At 37.9% G+C, this 14,647-nt stretch overlaps 1 protein-coding gene across 2 annotated transcripts; it reads left to right on the top strand.

The window, feature by feature from the left end:
- Window positions 1-258: 258 nt before the first annotated feature.
- On the top strand, window positions 259-13,920 carry LOC114870889 (histone-lysine N-methyltransferase trithorax). Of its 2 annotated transcripts, XM_029176088.2 has the most exons (10): window positions 259-536; window positions 712-1,708; window positions 1,773-2,336; window positions 2,485-2,888; window positions 2,951-3,112; window positions 3,467-3,862; window positions 3,921-9,877; window positions 9,949-10,111; window positions 10,256-10,402; window positions 10,478-13,920. In XM_029176088.2, exons 1-10 carry the CDS (start codon window positions 372-374, stop codon window positions 10,649-10,651), a joined length of 9,129 nt encoding a protein of 3,042 aa, XP_029031921.2. In that variant the 5' UTR covers window positions 259-371; the 3' UTR covers window positions 10,652-13,920. The 2 variants fall into 2 exon arrangements, with proteins under 2 accessions (XP_029031921.2, XP_029031922.2); XM_029176089.2 differs by lacking the exon at window positions 3,467-3,862.
- Window positions 13,921-14,647: the final 727 nt, after the last annotated feature.

Below are 14,647 nucleotides of genomic sequence, written 5' to 3'. Positions count from 1 at the left end.
ATAAACAATAAGAAAACGTCAATATAAATAATTGTAAATGTAATAGAACACTTGAACGATGCAACGCTAAAAGCGCGCGCAATTTAAACTCCGCTTCAATTGAAAATCACTAGACGAACGCTTACATATGTATTCGGTAAACACATGTACCCACCTTACTACCAGTGATTCAGTGATTTGACAATACGCGCGTATTTCGCGGCAATGATCGAATTTAGCCGACGTTAACCGATGTTAAACGAACGCCAGCGTAACATATATATCGGTGTGTGTTAAGTGTTCAGTTGGTGCGCCTCGGCTGGGCAAAAATCGCGTAAAATGGAAACAGAATTTCGTAGCGAGGTTGAGGTTGCCCGTTGAAATCAGTGAACATGGGAAGGTCCAAGTTTCCCGGGAAGCCGCCAAAGACGGTCACCAGGAAACGTATCAAAGTTCTCGGCCAACCCGAGACAGCCCAAAGCGATTCGGTAACCGTCGCCGAGAACATCTATTACGGACTTTCCCTGTTCAACGAAACATTTGGTGACAACGAGAAGGTAATCCACCATTTACATTCACAGCTATCTACTAATACACATCCAATAACACTTTCATTTGTAAATAAATATATTTACCATGGAAGCGTCATAGGGACGCATACGGCGCCCAATGACCACAGAAACTGAAATATATGAAAGTTAACCTATATGAAGATATTTTTTTTCTTTATAGGAACACCCACCGTTCCATGGTTTTAGCACTAAAGAGGCTAATCTGTCCGTGTCTTATATCAAAACACAGCAACATGACACAAAAACCCCATCCGTCAAACCTACCAATGAAAGTGTCACTGAAACTAAGAATTCTTCTGAGAATAATGATAAGGAGGATATCAAGCAAGCTGCAAAGTTCCATAGACCCAAGAATCGCAAGAATATCAAGTTCTCAAATTTCATGAAAACACCAGTATTAAAGTCAGTGAACAATATTTTGGACCAGCACCAACGAACAAGACAACTACGTAATAGTACTGCAAAGAGATTACTGCAGAGGGCGAAGTCTAACAGCATGACTGCTCAGTGTGGAGACAAACAGAATGCTGTGAGGAAGTTTATTCTGCCAGTGCGAAGTGCCCATTCATCAAGAGTGATTAAACCAAATAAGAGATTCATAGAAGAGTTGGAGGAGATTTCTGAGCACAGTGAGAATGAAGTCAGCACTCAAGTGAAGAAGGCCAAGTTTGCACTGAATAAACTCTGCGATCAAGAGGAGAATTTTAGTAAATTGTGTACAAAACTAAGGAACAAAGCACAAGACGCACAAGGTGTAAAGAGTAAGAGCAAAATTGCAAAGAATCAGAAGCCATTCTCTGTTCCTACAAAAGTTCTTCCTGATTCCGATGTTCCAAGTTCAGAGTCTTCCAGGATTCAGACAAGGTCAGGAATGCACAGTGAAGCTGTTGATTTGAATGTTGAAGGCAGTTCTGATAAAACTGCAGAGGGAAATTCAGATAATTTTGACACGGAAAGCACATTGTCAGAAAGTGAAAGCGAGCACAGTAATCACACAGAAGATGAGCAATCAGAATGGACTGGAATGAAACTAAGCGGTGGAAAAGTAATTTTAAGGAAAGCAAGATTAAAATTAGATAATAAATGTGTTGGAGGAACAGAAGGGCCATTTTCAACAACAAATAACAACAGTGTTACAACTGGAAACACTAATTTAGGTACATATCTAATTTAATATTTTATAAAGACAGTGAAATCATTTTATTAATCTGATTTTTTTAGGATTGACAGGTACTATCAAATGTGGAGTCTGTGGAGCAGTGCGATTTTACAGATTTGTAAAACAGGCCAGAAAATTTGGCATCCACAGTTGTGAATCTTGTAGAAAATTCATCAGTAAAATGATCAAGCGACAGGCTTGTGCAAAATCTACGAATAGTACTCTCCCGATCCTGCAATGCCATAAAGGCGACGGTTTATGTTTGGTGCCGCCTGTTGTGAGGAGTCAGCAATGGAATCTCATGCGATGCGTTTACAAAGCCAGGTGTCCGGCTTGTTGGTTGAAGATGTGTCTGAAATGTTACAACATTCCTTCTTCGTTAAGAACAGGCTTGAATGCACTGTTGCCACCAATGATGAGAGATCCTTTAAGCGTTCCATTGTCATTGAATCAAGAAGATGATAGTCAAGGTCAGAAATTGATATCTTGTAAATTGGGCTGGCCTGCAGAGGATAGTTCAGAGAAGAACTTGTTCAAATCGGCTATGAGCTGGAGAAATATGGAAATGGGTCAGAAAACTAGTTACCAAGGCACTGGAGGTTTTCTGTATACAAAATTAGATAAATGTAAGTTTTAGGTATCGTAAATTTTAGGCTATCTGCAATTATCGAATTCATATTTTCGCGCTACTTTTCAAACCCGTCAAAACGTGACAAATTCAAATTTAAAATAGTAACGCTAAAGGCACTTTACAAATATTTACAAATGTTATAGTTGATTCAACGCTGAATATATCGCCCAGTAAAAAGAGAAGAAAAAATAATAGGATAAAAGTGCGAAAGAAATTAAAGAATCCAATGTTTTCGCCGCCGTCTTTGAATCAGTGTCCGCAGCCCCTGAGACAGAGACTCGAACTAAAAGGACCAAGGGTTAAACACGTATGTCGAAGCGCAAGTGTTGCTCTTGGTCAACCAATTGCTACTTTTCCCTCCGTGGATGGAAAAGAAGACACTGAAAGCAATAAGCACATTCCGAAAACACTGAAGGAAAATGATAGGCTGGAAAAAAAAGGTGATATTAAAGAAAAAGAGCAACAAAAGCATAACGATGAAGATACTACAAATGTAATACAACAGCCTCATCCGAAAAGAGGGAAACAGCAACAAAATCTACAAATGGTAAATACATATTATTATATTTTTTTATTTATATAATTATTAATGTTTTCAATTTTACACAGGTACCTAAAACAAATAACGAGACGTTACACGCAGTATCTATAGACTTCTGGGAACAGTACGATCCCGCAGAAGTTGGTGCAAAAGGTTTTGCTTTGATTGGTTCAGAACTCTTCCATATTTCTGCTATTTGCTATCTCTGTGGGAGCGCTGGAAAAGAACCAGTAAGTAATTATCCAGGAAGTTTCCAACCCGATAGTATAAATAGGCTGAATCTACATGAAAAAATAAGTAAACAATGTTGAGTGAAATTTTTTCACAGGGATCTTCGTTTTCGAATAAATCAGTGTTGAAAGTTCATTGATTCAAAAAAAAACGCCATAAATATGGAGCCTCTGTCTATATCCGCCAAAAGTGTCCTAGCGGGCTTTTCAAATCGTTGCATTTTCAACGTTGATTTATTTAAAAATAAAGCGTCCTACAAAAACGTGCCTCTATACTTTTTATTTATTTTGTTTATATAGATTTACCCTATAAATATTATTATATACAGTTGTACATGGTAACGATCTTTCCAGCTGATCCATTGTCAATGCTGTTGTGAGCCATATCATGCGTTTTGTCTGGAACCCAGTGAATGGAATGCTTGTGCCCAACCAAATTGGTGCTGTCCCCGATGTACAATATGCCAATCCTGCCATCAAAGATCTGGTCCAAAACTGTCATGCATTCGTTGTCGTCAATCGTTTCATCACTCGTGTTTGTCGAAGTCCGGTGTCAGCGCGCGACTATACAGTCCTGAGAGACCTTATGTGTGTCAAAGTTGTGTGAAATGTAAGAGCTGTGGTAGCGAAGGGGTCAATGTTCATGTGGGCAACTTACCATTATGCTCCATGTGTTTTAAATTACGTCAACAAGGAAATTATTGTCCCCTTTGTCAAAGATGTTACAACGAGAATGATTTTGATACAAAAGTGAGTATACATTAATCTGATTAAATTAAGAGTATCTTTATACGCATTTAAATTTCAGATGATGGAGTGCAGCGAGTGTTCTTATTGGGTTCATGCTCGCTGTGAGGGACTTTCCGATGAGCGTTATCAGATCCTCAGTTATCTTCCTGATTCAATCGAATTCACCTGCAGTCAGTGTTCATCGAACCCAAATTCCATTTGGAGGAACGCTATAGAAGCTGAACTGAAGGCTGGTTTCATAGGCGTTATAAAATCCTTGAGTAAAAATAGAAAAGCTTGCGCCGCACTGAAGTGGAGTCCACAGAAGGAATGTTCATGTAGATCTACAAAAAAGTTAGATGTCTCAGATGACAAGGTTGAATCAAATACTAAAGAAGTTAACACAGATGAGTCTGAAGAATGTTCTAAATCCGATACAAATAAAACAGATGAGGACCAACCAAGCGATTCTAATAGAAGAGGACTAAGGCGCCTTCGACAAAAGTTTCATTTGAAAGAATGTTCTGTTAGAGTAAAAAATTGTGCACTAAAAGATTCTCAAGAAAGCGATAAAAAGGATTCACCGATCCAAGAAAATTCTAACGATACGACGGAGTGTCACTGTTCGGATCAACAAATCATTGTCAGACCCTCCCCCACCTTAATGTCTGTAAAGCAGAAAGTGAATAATAATGAATACAAAACATTATCACAATTCCATTACGACATGGAGCACGTAATCAACCGAATAGGAACAAAGGAACTCATCGACGCTTACCACGAAACTTTACGCGAGGTATTTCCATGGTTCAGCCCGAAAAGTACTAAAAATACTGAAAAGAGTGATATGTTACCAGCGAAAGATATTAAGGATGATAATTTTGTTGGAAAGCTTGACGATTCAATTCTAGAAATATGGAAAGAAGAAGTGATGAGAGCGCCAAAGGCAATCGCGGCCAAAACGGCAAACTTGTATAATGTTCACGTCGAAGATAGTAGATCATGTTGTTTGTGCAAAGGATTGGGCGATGGTTCGGAAACAAAAGAAGGTCGTTTATTATACTGCGGACAAAATGAGTGGGTTCATTCAAATTGTGCGCTTTGGTCCAACGAAGTGTTTGAAGAGATAGATGGTTCTTTGCAGAACGTTCACAGCGCTATTTCCAGAGGGAGACTGATTCGCTGTTCAGAGTGTGGGAAAAAAGGGGCCAGCGTTGGTTGCTGTGCAAAAAATTGTAACAGTACTTTTCACTATCCTTGTGCAAGGAGTATAGGACTCGCCTTCAATGATGACAAAACAGTATTCTGTTCTTTGCATTTAAATAACTGCACGCATAAGACATTGCAGAATGAGAGTGAATTTAGTCTTCGGAGACCAGTGTACGTTGAGTTAGATCGCAAAAAAAAGAAGTACGCGGAACCAAATAAGGTGAAAGTAATGATAGGTTCATTAATGATCGATTGTTTGGGTACAGTTATTCCTGAATACTCTGACACGGTGGAGAAAATTATACCTTGTGATTACAAATGCTCCCGACTGTACTGGTCCACAGTGAATCCGTTTAAAATTGTACGGTATTACATTAGAACATACGTACAAGTGTATGTACCGGAAGTATCTCCAGATTTAGAGAATAACGTAACAATTGATCATTCGAAGGAGCAAGAAAAGGAGAATACAATAGATGTACAGAATAATGAATTTTTGGCTGCAAAACAGACATTAGATGCTTTAGTTGATGCAGTCTGCAATAAAGAAGTAGATGAAAACCTAGCAGAGCAGAATAACACTGATCTTTTACCTCCAGAATTAAAAGAAGCCATATTTGAAGATCTTCCACATGATTTGTTGGATGGAATTTCCATGCAGGATATATTTCCAAAGATAACATATGAAGATTTCTTGGCAATGGATTTGAAGAATGATGGACCCTTTGCAACTGATCTGTTTAAAGATGATATGTTATCGTCTGAGGTTGATGAGATTATAAAACCATCAGAGAACAAAATCTCAAAGATAGATCCTTCTTTGTTAGAATTAGGACCTCATAATGATCTCTGGGTTCATCTTGAGACGAAAACATCGGTACAAGATCTAATGGACGACTTATTTAGTTCCAAAAAACGAGGAGGCAGGGAATTGAAGAGATCCAAATCAGAAGTTATGTCAAACAGTCCATTAATTGTCGGAGGACAGAGGCACCATCAAAGATCGTGTAGTTTAACTTGGAGCTGCAAATTGGATAGCACTTACGGTCCCAGCATAAAGCGAAGGAAGCTATCTAGAAATTCAAGCATGACAAAGTCGAGTGAATCCAACGTATTAGATTCTCAAACTGAGCGTCCACCTACTTTACATGAATTAAGAATTCCGGACAGTATAATGGTCACTGTGGGCAGAGCTAACACCCCTAATATTCTATCTGACTCTGTGCGAGAGTTAAAATATTGCATTGAGGATGCGAATGGCATTAATCGCAGGGTGATATCGACCAGCCGCGAGGAGGGAAAAGAGCACAAGAGACTCTTTTGGCATGCAAGGCAGCAGCCAAGAATCCTGCAGGTGGATGGCCCTGCGGATCCAAGCAGTGCCAGTGAGTGCAGTTCTCCAGAGTACAATACAGAAGAGAAAAACACTCTAACAGAGCACTTATCAATCCCCCAATTAGATGGAATTAACGATGAATCCTCCTGTGACAGTGAAAAAGATTTTAATCCTTGTACAAAAACTTCAAATGTCCTGCGCCCAAAAAGAATATACGGATTCCTTAAATCGCACAATAATTTGAAATTGAATTTAGAGATCCCACAATTGGATGGTGCAGATGACATTTCCAGCGACGATGAGTGTATCTCACCTAAACATATTGAGAATGAAAGAATTAGTGTCACTGCGCAATGCGGAGCACCCTTTGACCACATAGACCGCCCTGTGACCTGTAAAAGGTGTCGCTGTACCTACAGAACGCAGGATAGTTATAACAGACACCTCGCGAACTGTGACATTATGGTAACAAGTGACAGCGACTCGGAGACTATGGATAACAAATTGGCATCACCTGATTCTAGATTCTCTCCCAGCATCGGCTCAGTCTCTCCACAGTTTATAACTCTGTCTCCATCCGAGGGGCATACTCTGTCTTCTGATTACCCAGATATGCAGGCAACATCTCCTCTGGAAGCTTCTGTACCTTCACCCCATCCAGCAATTCAAATCGAACCTATAGCACAGGCAATTATAACACCTCAGATTCACACCCACGCCACAGTGGAGACCGTCCATCAAACAGTATTAACATCCAACGACATGATTGTGCAGACGCAGTATACCAGAACAACCACCACACTACCAAATGCTACAGTATTACCCCAGGAAAGTACTGTTCAGATAACAGAGATAACAGATCCTCCATCTGTCGCAAGTGATTCCAGTTCATCGCAGAATTCTCCAGATGTTTCACAGACAATCCCAAGCCCTCAAGTATCTCCAACATTCTCATCGACTGGTGTGCAAACAGCAAGCAATGAGCAGACGAACTGCCAGATGACTAAATTGAAATCAAAGTCTCCAAGAGCCCCCAAGTCCAGGGCAAAGGGAATCAAAGCACAGATTGTAAAAAATACTATTCAGCCTCATAACGGACACAATAGATTCCAACCAGTGCAGAATAATACTCCAGTTATCCAATTGCAGCAAACCCAGAGACCCAGCGGGCCAACCGTGATACTCCAACAGGTTGCGTCCCCAGGAATTATGTCTGCGTACGTTGAAACATTGCAACAGCAATCAGGACAGAATCTCCAGTATGTAACGACAATTGGAGGTCAGCACGAGACTGCGTTTAAACCTCAGTTCATAACAACCAATCACCTAGTTCCTGGCGCTTACATACAGGCATCTGATAATTTATTGGCATTGCAAAATGGAGGTATATCGATATTGCCTGGTGTGCAGATTGCTCAGACGCAGCCCACAGTCCTCGGAACAATTATCCAACAACAGCCCAATGCGATTCAGTGTGGGGTTATTTCATCAGAACAATTATTATTAAGTTCAACGCCTACGTTGGAAATGTTCACAGATTCAACTGGCAGCATGTTTCTTTCTAATCAACCAATGTATTACGGTCTTGAGACCATCGTAAGCAATACAGTGATGTCTTCCAGCCAGTTCATGGCTGGCACAGTTCCACAGGTGCTGGCAAGCAGCTACCAAACCACAACGCAGGTGTTCCAAGCATCAAAGCTTATGGAGCCTATTGTCGATGTTCAGGCTGTGCCCACTGTAACTGCTGTACCCAGCGTGTCCAATATAGCTAGCATACCCATTCCAACTGTACCTAATGTACCTAACGTAACAAATATACCCAGCGTGCCCGGTGCATCCAGCATACCAAACGTACTTGGTGCTCCAAATATACCTAATGTATCCAATATACCCGCTGCGCCTAGTGCTCCCAACATACCCAATGTACCCAGTGTATCCAGCGTTGGAAACATCCCTGCAGTACCCAGCTACGTTGTAGTGAATCAGACACCACCTATAGCAGAGCCCATAGTAACTCCACAGATAAACATGCCAGTGACTGAGAGTTTCAATCCTATATTGCCTGTATCTTGTCAAGATATGTGTCCATCAGAGCCCCAGATAACCAGAGTAACATCGTCGCCAAAATTACTTCAGAATTCAATACCAAGAGTGGCTGTGCGTCCCAGTCCAGTTACCCAGATGAATAACGGACCGTGGAAGATCACGGAGCCTCTGTTTGGTTCAGAGCAGATGAACAACAACGTGAGACCTTATTTCGATTCAAAACATGTATCAGAAAATACTAGTATGATAAAATCCAGCATATCGTCTAAGATACCACCGCTACCTAATCATTGCATCACGCAGAGGGACATAATTGTAAATAAATTGAGCCATGATGTAAATAATGTGCATAATTATAGTAGTACTAGTTCGAACAGTGTTAATGTAAGTACGAGTAGTAATCCAGTAATCAGCAGCTCGTGTATGCAGAGTAAGACAAGTAGTGTACCAACGAGCAGACCCATGAACAGAGTATTGCCAATGCAAGCGGTAACACCTAAGCAAGATACCACGAAGACAGAGATGATTATAGAGGAGCCAACGAAGCCTGAGATAAAGCCTGCGGAACCCGAGTCGAAGAAGATGGAGGCTGTGGCTCCAGTGAAAAAACCTGAGACAACGATAAGCGACATAAATGATATGAAATTAAATACAGAGGCCATAGAGAAGGTGAAAGAGAATCTGAAGTTGGAACTAGACAAGGAGAAACTGCAAAATGCATCACTGAAGATAGTATTACAGAAACAACTTCAAGATGGTTCTTACAAAATCACTCATAACATGAAAGCGGTAACTCAGAATAAGAAATCTCCGCAGGTAACTTCTGTGGAAATTTTACCAACAAAGCAGGTACCTCAGATAACTTCTCTACAATTATTACCAATTAAAACATTCACCTTGAAAGCGAACAAAATTGATGAGAAGAAACCTATGAATATATTAAAAACAAAGGCTCCTCCCGTTGCTGTTAAAAAGCCAAGAGTAATTAAATCAAACACACATACACAAAAAGCCTCTTCGAAAGGACCAATGCTGATGTACGAGATCAAATCACAGGATGGATTCATTCATACAGCTTCATCGATGGCTGAAGTATGGGAGACAGTGTTTCAGGCGGTGCAGAGTGCTCGAAAAGCTCACAATTTGCCCCCGTTGCCTCATAATCCTCTAACCGAGAATCTGGGCTTGGAGAATAATGCTACAGTATATTTGGTGGAACAGCTGCCTGATGTAAATAAATGTACCAAGTATAAACCTAGATTTCATAGTCTGACACCTCCTAAAGCTGGAGAGGGAGAAAATGATCTGCCAACGGCTTGTGATAACGGTGCTGCTCGTGCAGAGCCTTTTAAAGGGAGGAAGGTTCATGATATGTTCAGTTGGTTAGCGTCCAGGCACAGGCAGCAGCCTAAATTAATTGCTATATCAGAAGCTGAATCCAGGTATGAATAATTAATCAAAAGTTTTATTGCATTGATTGAATAGTACTATATAGTAATTTATTATATTGCAGACGAGTGGCAAGCACAAACTTGCCAATGGCTATGCGTTTCAGAATCCTTAAAGAAACATCAAAAGAATCAGTAGGAGTCTATCATTCTCATATTCACGGCAGAGGTTTGTTTTGTCTGAGAGACATAGAAGCTGGAGAAATGGTTATTGAATACGCTGGTGAAGTACGTAAAAATTACAAGAAATAATATTGATTTTAAGCGCTTATAAGTAATTGAGATTTAAATTTTGCTCCATTTTCATACGCGCACAAATTTAAAAGATGACGCTCCTATTTATGCATTATTCATTTGTTTATAAAATTACAGGTGATTCGAGCTTCTCTAACTGACAAAAGGGAGAAATATTATGACAGTAAAAATATAGGATGTTATATGTTCAAAATCGACGATCATTTCGTTGTTGATGCCACGATGAAAGGGAACGCGGCTAGATTCATTAACCACTCCTGCGAGGTAAAATTTCTTATTTAAATGCCAGTTATTAACTATAAGAAGAAAGTTATTAATTTTTAAAATAATATGTTTCAGCCAAACTGTTATTCGCGAGTGGTAGACATCCTAGGTAAGAAGCACATACTAATCTTCGCTCTTCGCCGAATAAATCAAGGCGAAGAATTAACGTACGACTACAAGTTTCCCTTCGAAGATATCAAGATTCCATGTACCTGCGGTTCGCGCAGATGTCGTAAATACCTCAATTGAGACTGCTAACGACGAGCGCTTTTGGGGATAGGATTCATTTTATCGAACGTTATTCATTTTAATCGTCAAACTATTTTCAGAGATCGCAGCTTTTTATTACTATAATGGAAAATAGATATATTAGAAGGCCAGAATTCGCGTTATGACAATGTTACTTCAAACGGCTACGATCGGTAGTTGATTTTAAGGAGTCTACTTATAGCAATAAACGCGTCCTGCTTTCTCTATTCTGAAATGAATCCTCCATTGGAGGTTCATGAAAGTTATCCACATATACATACACGTACACACACAATACACATGCACTTTTAGACTCTACTTTAAGTGTACAAGTTATCGTCACTTTACACTAAATCCAAAACGCTCTTAAGTTAGAATTCGAATTGGACCAAAATTCTGTACTTAGAAGGGAAAACAAAAAAAAAATGTTTTCCAAGGTCACTTACTTTCTTGACCCTTTCTAGGTCACTGATCATACTTCGCTGAATTACTATTTTAAATTTTCCCGCGCCTCGGTGAATTCGAAAATTGGCGCGAGAATTTGAAAAACGAGCATGGTCATTTGAAAGGGTTAACATAAAAATAATATATATTATATATATATATATACATTATTTAGTGTACAGTGTACGATGAACTTTGTAGGGCCAGAATTTCAAACGTTCTTTGTAAATTATGTAATTGTTAGATTAGATACATTGTCCTTGATGTAAGTACCAGTAAGAAAGAAAAGAAAGGAACAGATTATAACTGTTTCGAAGGCATACCTACTTTGGCAGACATTGATGATAATTTAAGTCTTATCGTAGTGAAGAAAACTAAAAAACCCAAAAAAAAAAAAGTAAATGGGGGAGAGTTCCCGATAAAAAATGAATTATATTCATTTGAAGAATGCGCAATATATTATTTTGATATGTGTTTTTTTTTATAGATCTTTTTCAAGAATGCACCCATGCGTTTGTGCTTCCGCCTTGCCAATATATTATTATTTTTATTCGACAAGAACCACATTAAGCTTACGTTTGGGACAAGATGTGTATAAAAGGAGATACTAATAATAATTAATGATAAGATATGATTGGAAGTGAAACTTTTCTAGGATATTTCTAGAAAACGTTTGTGATATATTCCCACGCTGGGGACTACGGATCGATATGGTGTATCCGTAGAGAGATGAAAGCACCTTTCTGTGAAATGCAGTTTTGCCTTACCTTTAATGTACCTACGCTTGAAAACCCGGTGATAGATTTTTAGATGTACCCATTCAAAAAACAAGCTAATTGTGTCTATCGCATCCATATTAAGCTATATGATATAAAAAGAAGTATTTTTAGTGCGGTCAATCAATTTCTGCCGAGGTGGTTGGTCCCTTGAAATTATTTGGTGCTCCATGGACACCGTTAAGTGCACTTTAAGAGGATGAAAAATGAAGAAAATAGAAAAAAAGAAATGGCCTAGGGTAGGGGTGGATTTTAATAAATTAAGAAAAGCGAATTTTATTTAATAAAATAATTGTATATGAGAGAGAGTGAAATGATGGCAGGAACATTATTCGAAGCGCGCGCGCTTTTGTCGGTCGTGCAACAATCTTTTTTTAATCGGCCTGGTTTGGTACAAAATGCGTATGATAATTTGTAAAAAGAAAAAAGAAAAAAAAAGAAACTAGTTCTGGTCACAAGAAATTGCCATTTTTCTTTTCTTTTTTTTTTTTAAACATGGAAAAATGAATATTGTTAATATAATTATTTGTAAAGATGAAGGAAATGGAAAAATCATGCGGACGTATAAAACAGTAATTTTTACTTGGAGAATATAATAGCAATGTTAGATATTTTATTGATATTTATTATTACGGATGACGGTTCTAGGGTTAAAACAAAACTAATGATTTTTAGAGAGCATGGTGCCGCACGATGGTCTAAATATTGTTGAGATAATATAAACACGCCAGCTTCTTTTTTAATTGTTATAACACATCACCGTAAATCATTTTTTATGGGGATATTCCCATAGCAAGAATTATAAAGATGTACAAATTAATTCGGTGCCTTTCACCATTTCAAATTCAAATTTTCCGCGCGCTTTTGTAGGCGCGGGAATTTTCAGATTCTTCAACCAAATTAATTTGTACACCTAATAGAGATAGACAAATTAAGAGCATTGTTTTCTATTTTATTTATAAATCCATCGAAATACTTTATGCTCCATAATGAATCATTTAAAAAAAGAGAATCAGTTTTTTTTTAAATGATTCGTGGAACGTGTACAAGGCTTGTTTAGTATTACGCATCATTATTATTATTACGATTAATTATAACTTACACAGAGATAGAAAAGCATAATACATCACCACTCATCATATTTTGCACCAACAGTTTGTTTACACCAGTCAGCACCTTTAAAAAAAAAAAATTAAATTCGACATATATGTGTAATCTTGAGAAGTGTTGAGTGGTTAAGTTTATTTTTGTTACGACAATTTCCAAAATAATCGCAGCGTTGCGTATAGGGTTCTCCAAGGGCGTGTTTTGAGGTGTCCCCTTGACGCCCCATGGATCCGCCCCTGATCTCTTCGGAAGAAGTAAAAAAGAGATAAGTAATACTATTAAAAATGGAAATTGAAAAAAAGAATTGTCTGTGATTATCAGTCATAATAATCTTTAGGTCGACATATTTTTTAGAAGATATTTTTTAGCAAATTACAAAATTTATGATATACCCCTATTATTGATATGATATTGGAAATCAGAAACACGCTATGCATAATAATTATTAAAAATTAAAAGAAAAAGGACAAAAAAATTATAGAATTATGAATAGTTGAGATCGATGGCTGTTGTAAAATATTCAGTGTTTGGACAAATAATTTATAATATATAATATATAATATATATATATAATATTGCATACTAATTAGTAGCGTTTCTAATCTCTTTTTTGCGTTCAAATATTAATTAGAAGAAAAACACGAAGAGATGCTGCGGACAAAATGGGATATGTAAAAATTGTCGTTATAAAAATCCATCTACTTATTGTAGACAACTTATTGAAGTAATCGAGTAATGTTTACATTAACCAGATGATATGCATACCACATAGAAAGATACACGTAACCGCTTTCATTACACACACTACACAGAAAGAGAGAGAAAGAGTGAGAGAGTGAGAATGAAAGGGAGGATACACCCACACACCCATGTTTTGTAATTAAATGTTTTGTTAGTATTATATGAGAAATTAACAAAATAAAAACACAAATGGAAGTATAATATTTAACCCCTATATTGATATTTAAAAATCTTATAATTACATGATTTATAACAAGGGGTTAATTTGAAATATTGTCAGAGTGCAATTAGTTTAAAGGCTTATCTTCCTTTGTCCGTTCTCACAAAACGAGTAAGTACCATATTGTAATCTGCGATACCACTTGTTCATTGTAAGAGCAACGTTATAGGTCATGCTTTTTTTCCACGTGTGAATTATTCTTTTTATTACCGTGCATATTCGGTTCAGCGCGCCTCGCTGACTCATTCGGATGTTGTGCGTAAAATGATTTTCTTTGAAAGTGGAAATTAGAAGCAATAAATAGAGTTTATGATTTTTTTTTGTAACAATTATCAGTTAGTATTATAATATAATGTGTCGAGTACGGTAGACTTCCCTAAGGAATTGGCAGTATAAGAGAAAAAGATCCCACCAAAATTCAAAAATTTCATCTAAGTTTTAGAATACAAAATTTTCAAAAAAAATATTTCCGCGATAGTGGTGAAGCCTTTCCTTTAGGAAAAAACCTCCACTTTCTCTAAAACAACCTTTCATGCTCCACGCTGTACACCGCTCTTTTTCGATGTACACTCTTGCGTAATGTAGTCTTCTTTTAGTTAAGTAAAGGTATCTCCACTCCTTTCATACATACACTTCCTAGTAACTAAAGAAAACCACTTTACCCACGTCTGTACTTATACATGCTGCTTCCCAATCTTCAATGAGTCA

The sequence above is a fragment of the Osmia bicornis genome, chromosome 1 (assembly GCF_907164935.1).
Source record: "Osmia bicornis bicornis chromosome 1, iOsmBic2.1, whole genome shotgun sequence".
In the NCBI taxonomy this organism is placed as follows: Eukaryota; Metazoa; Arthropoda; class Insecta; order Hymenoptera; family Megachilidae; genus Osmia; species Osmia bicornis.
The sequence above is the reverse complement of the archived record's forward strand: the minus strand, read 5'-3'. Positions and strand labels throughout refer to the sequence as shown.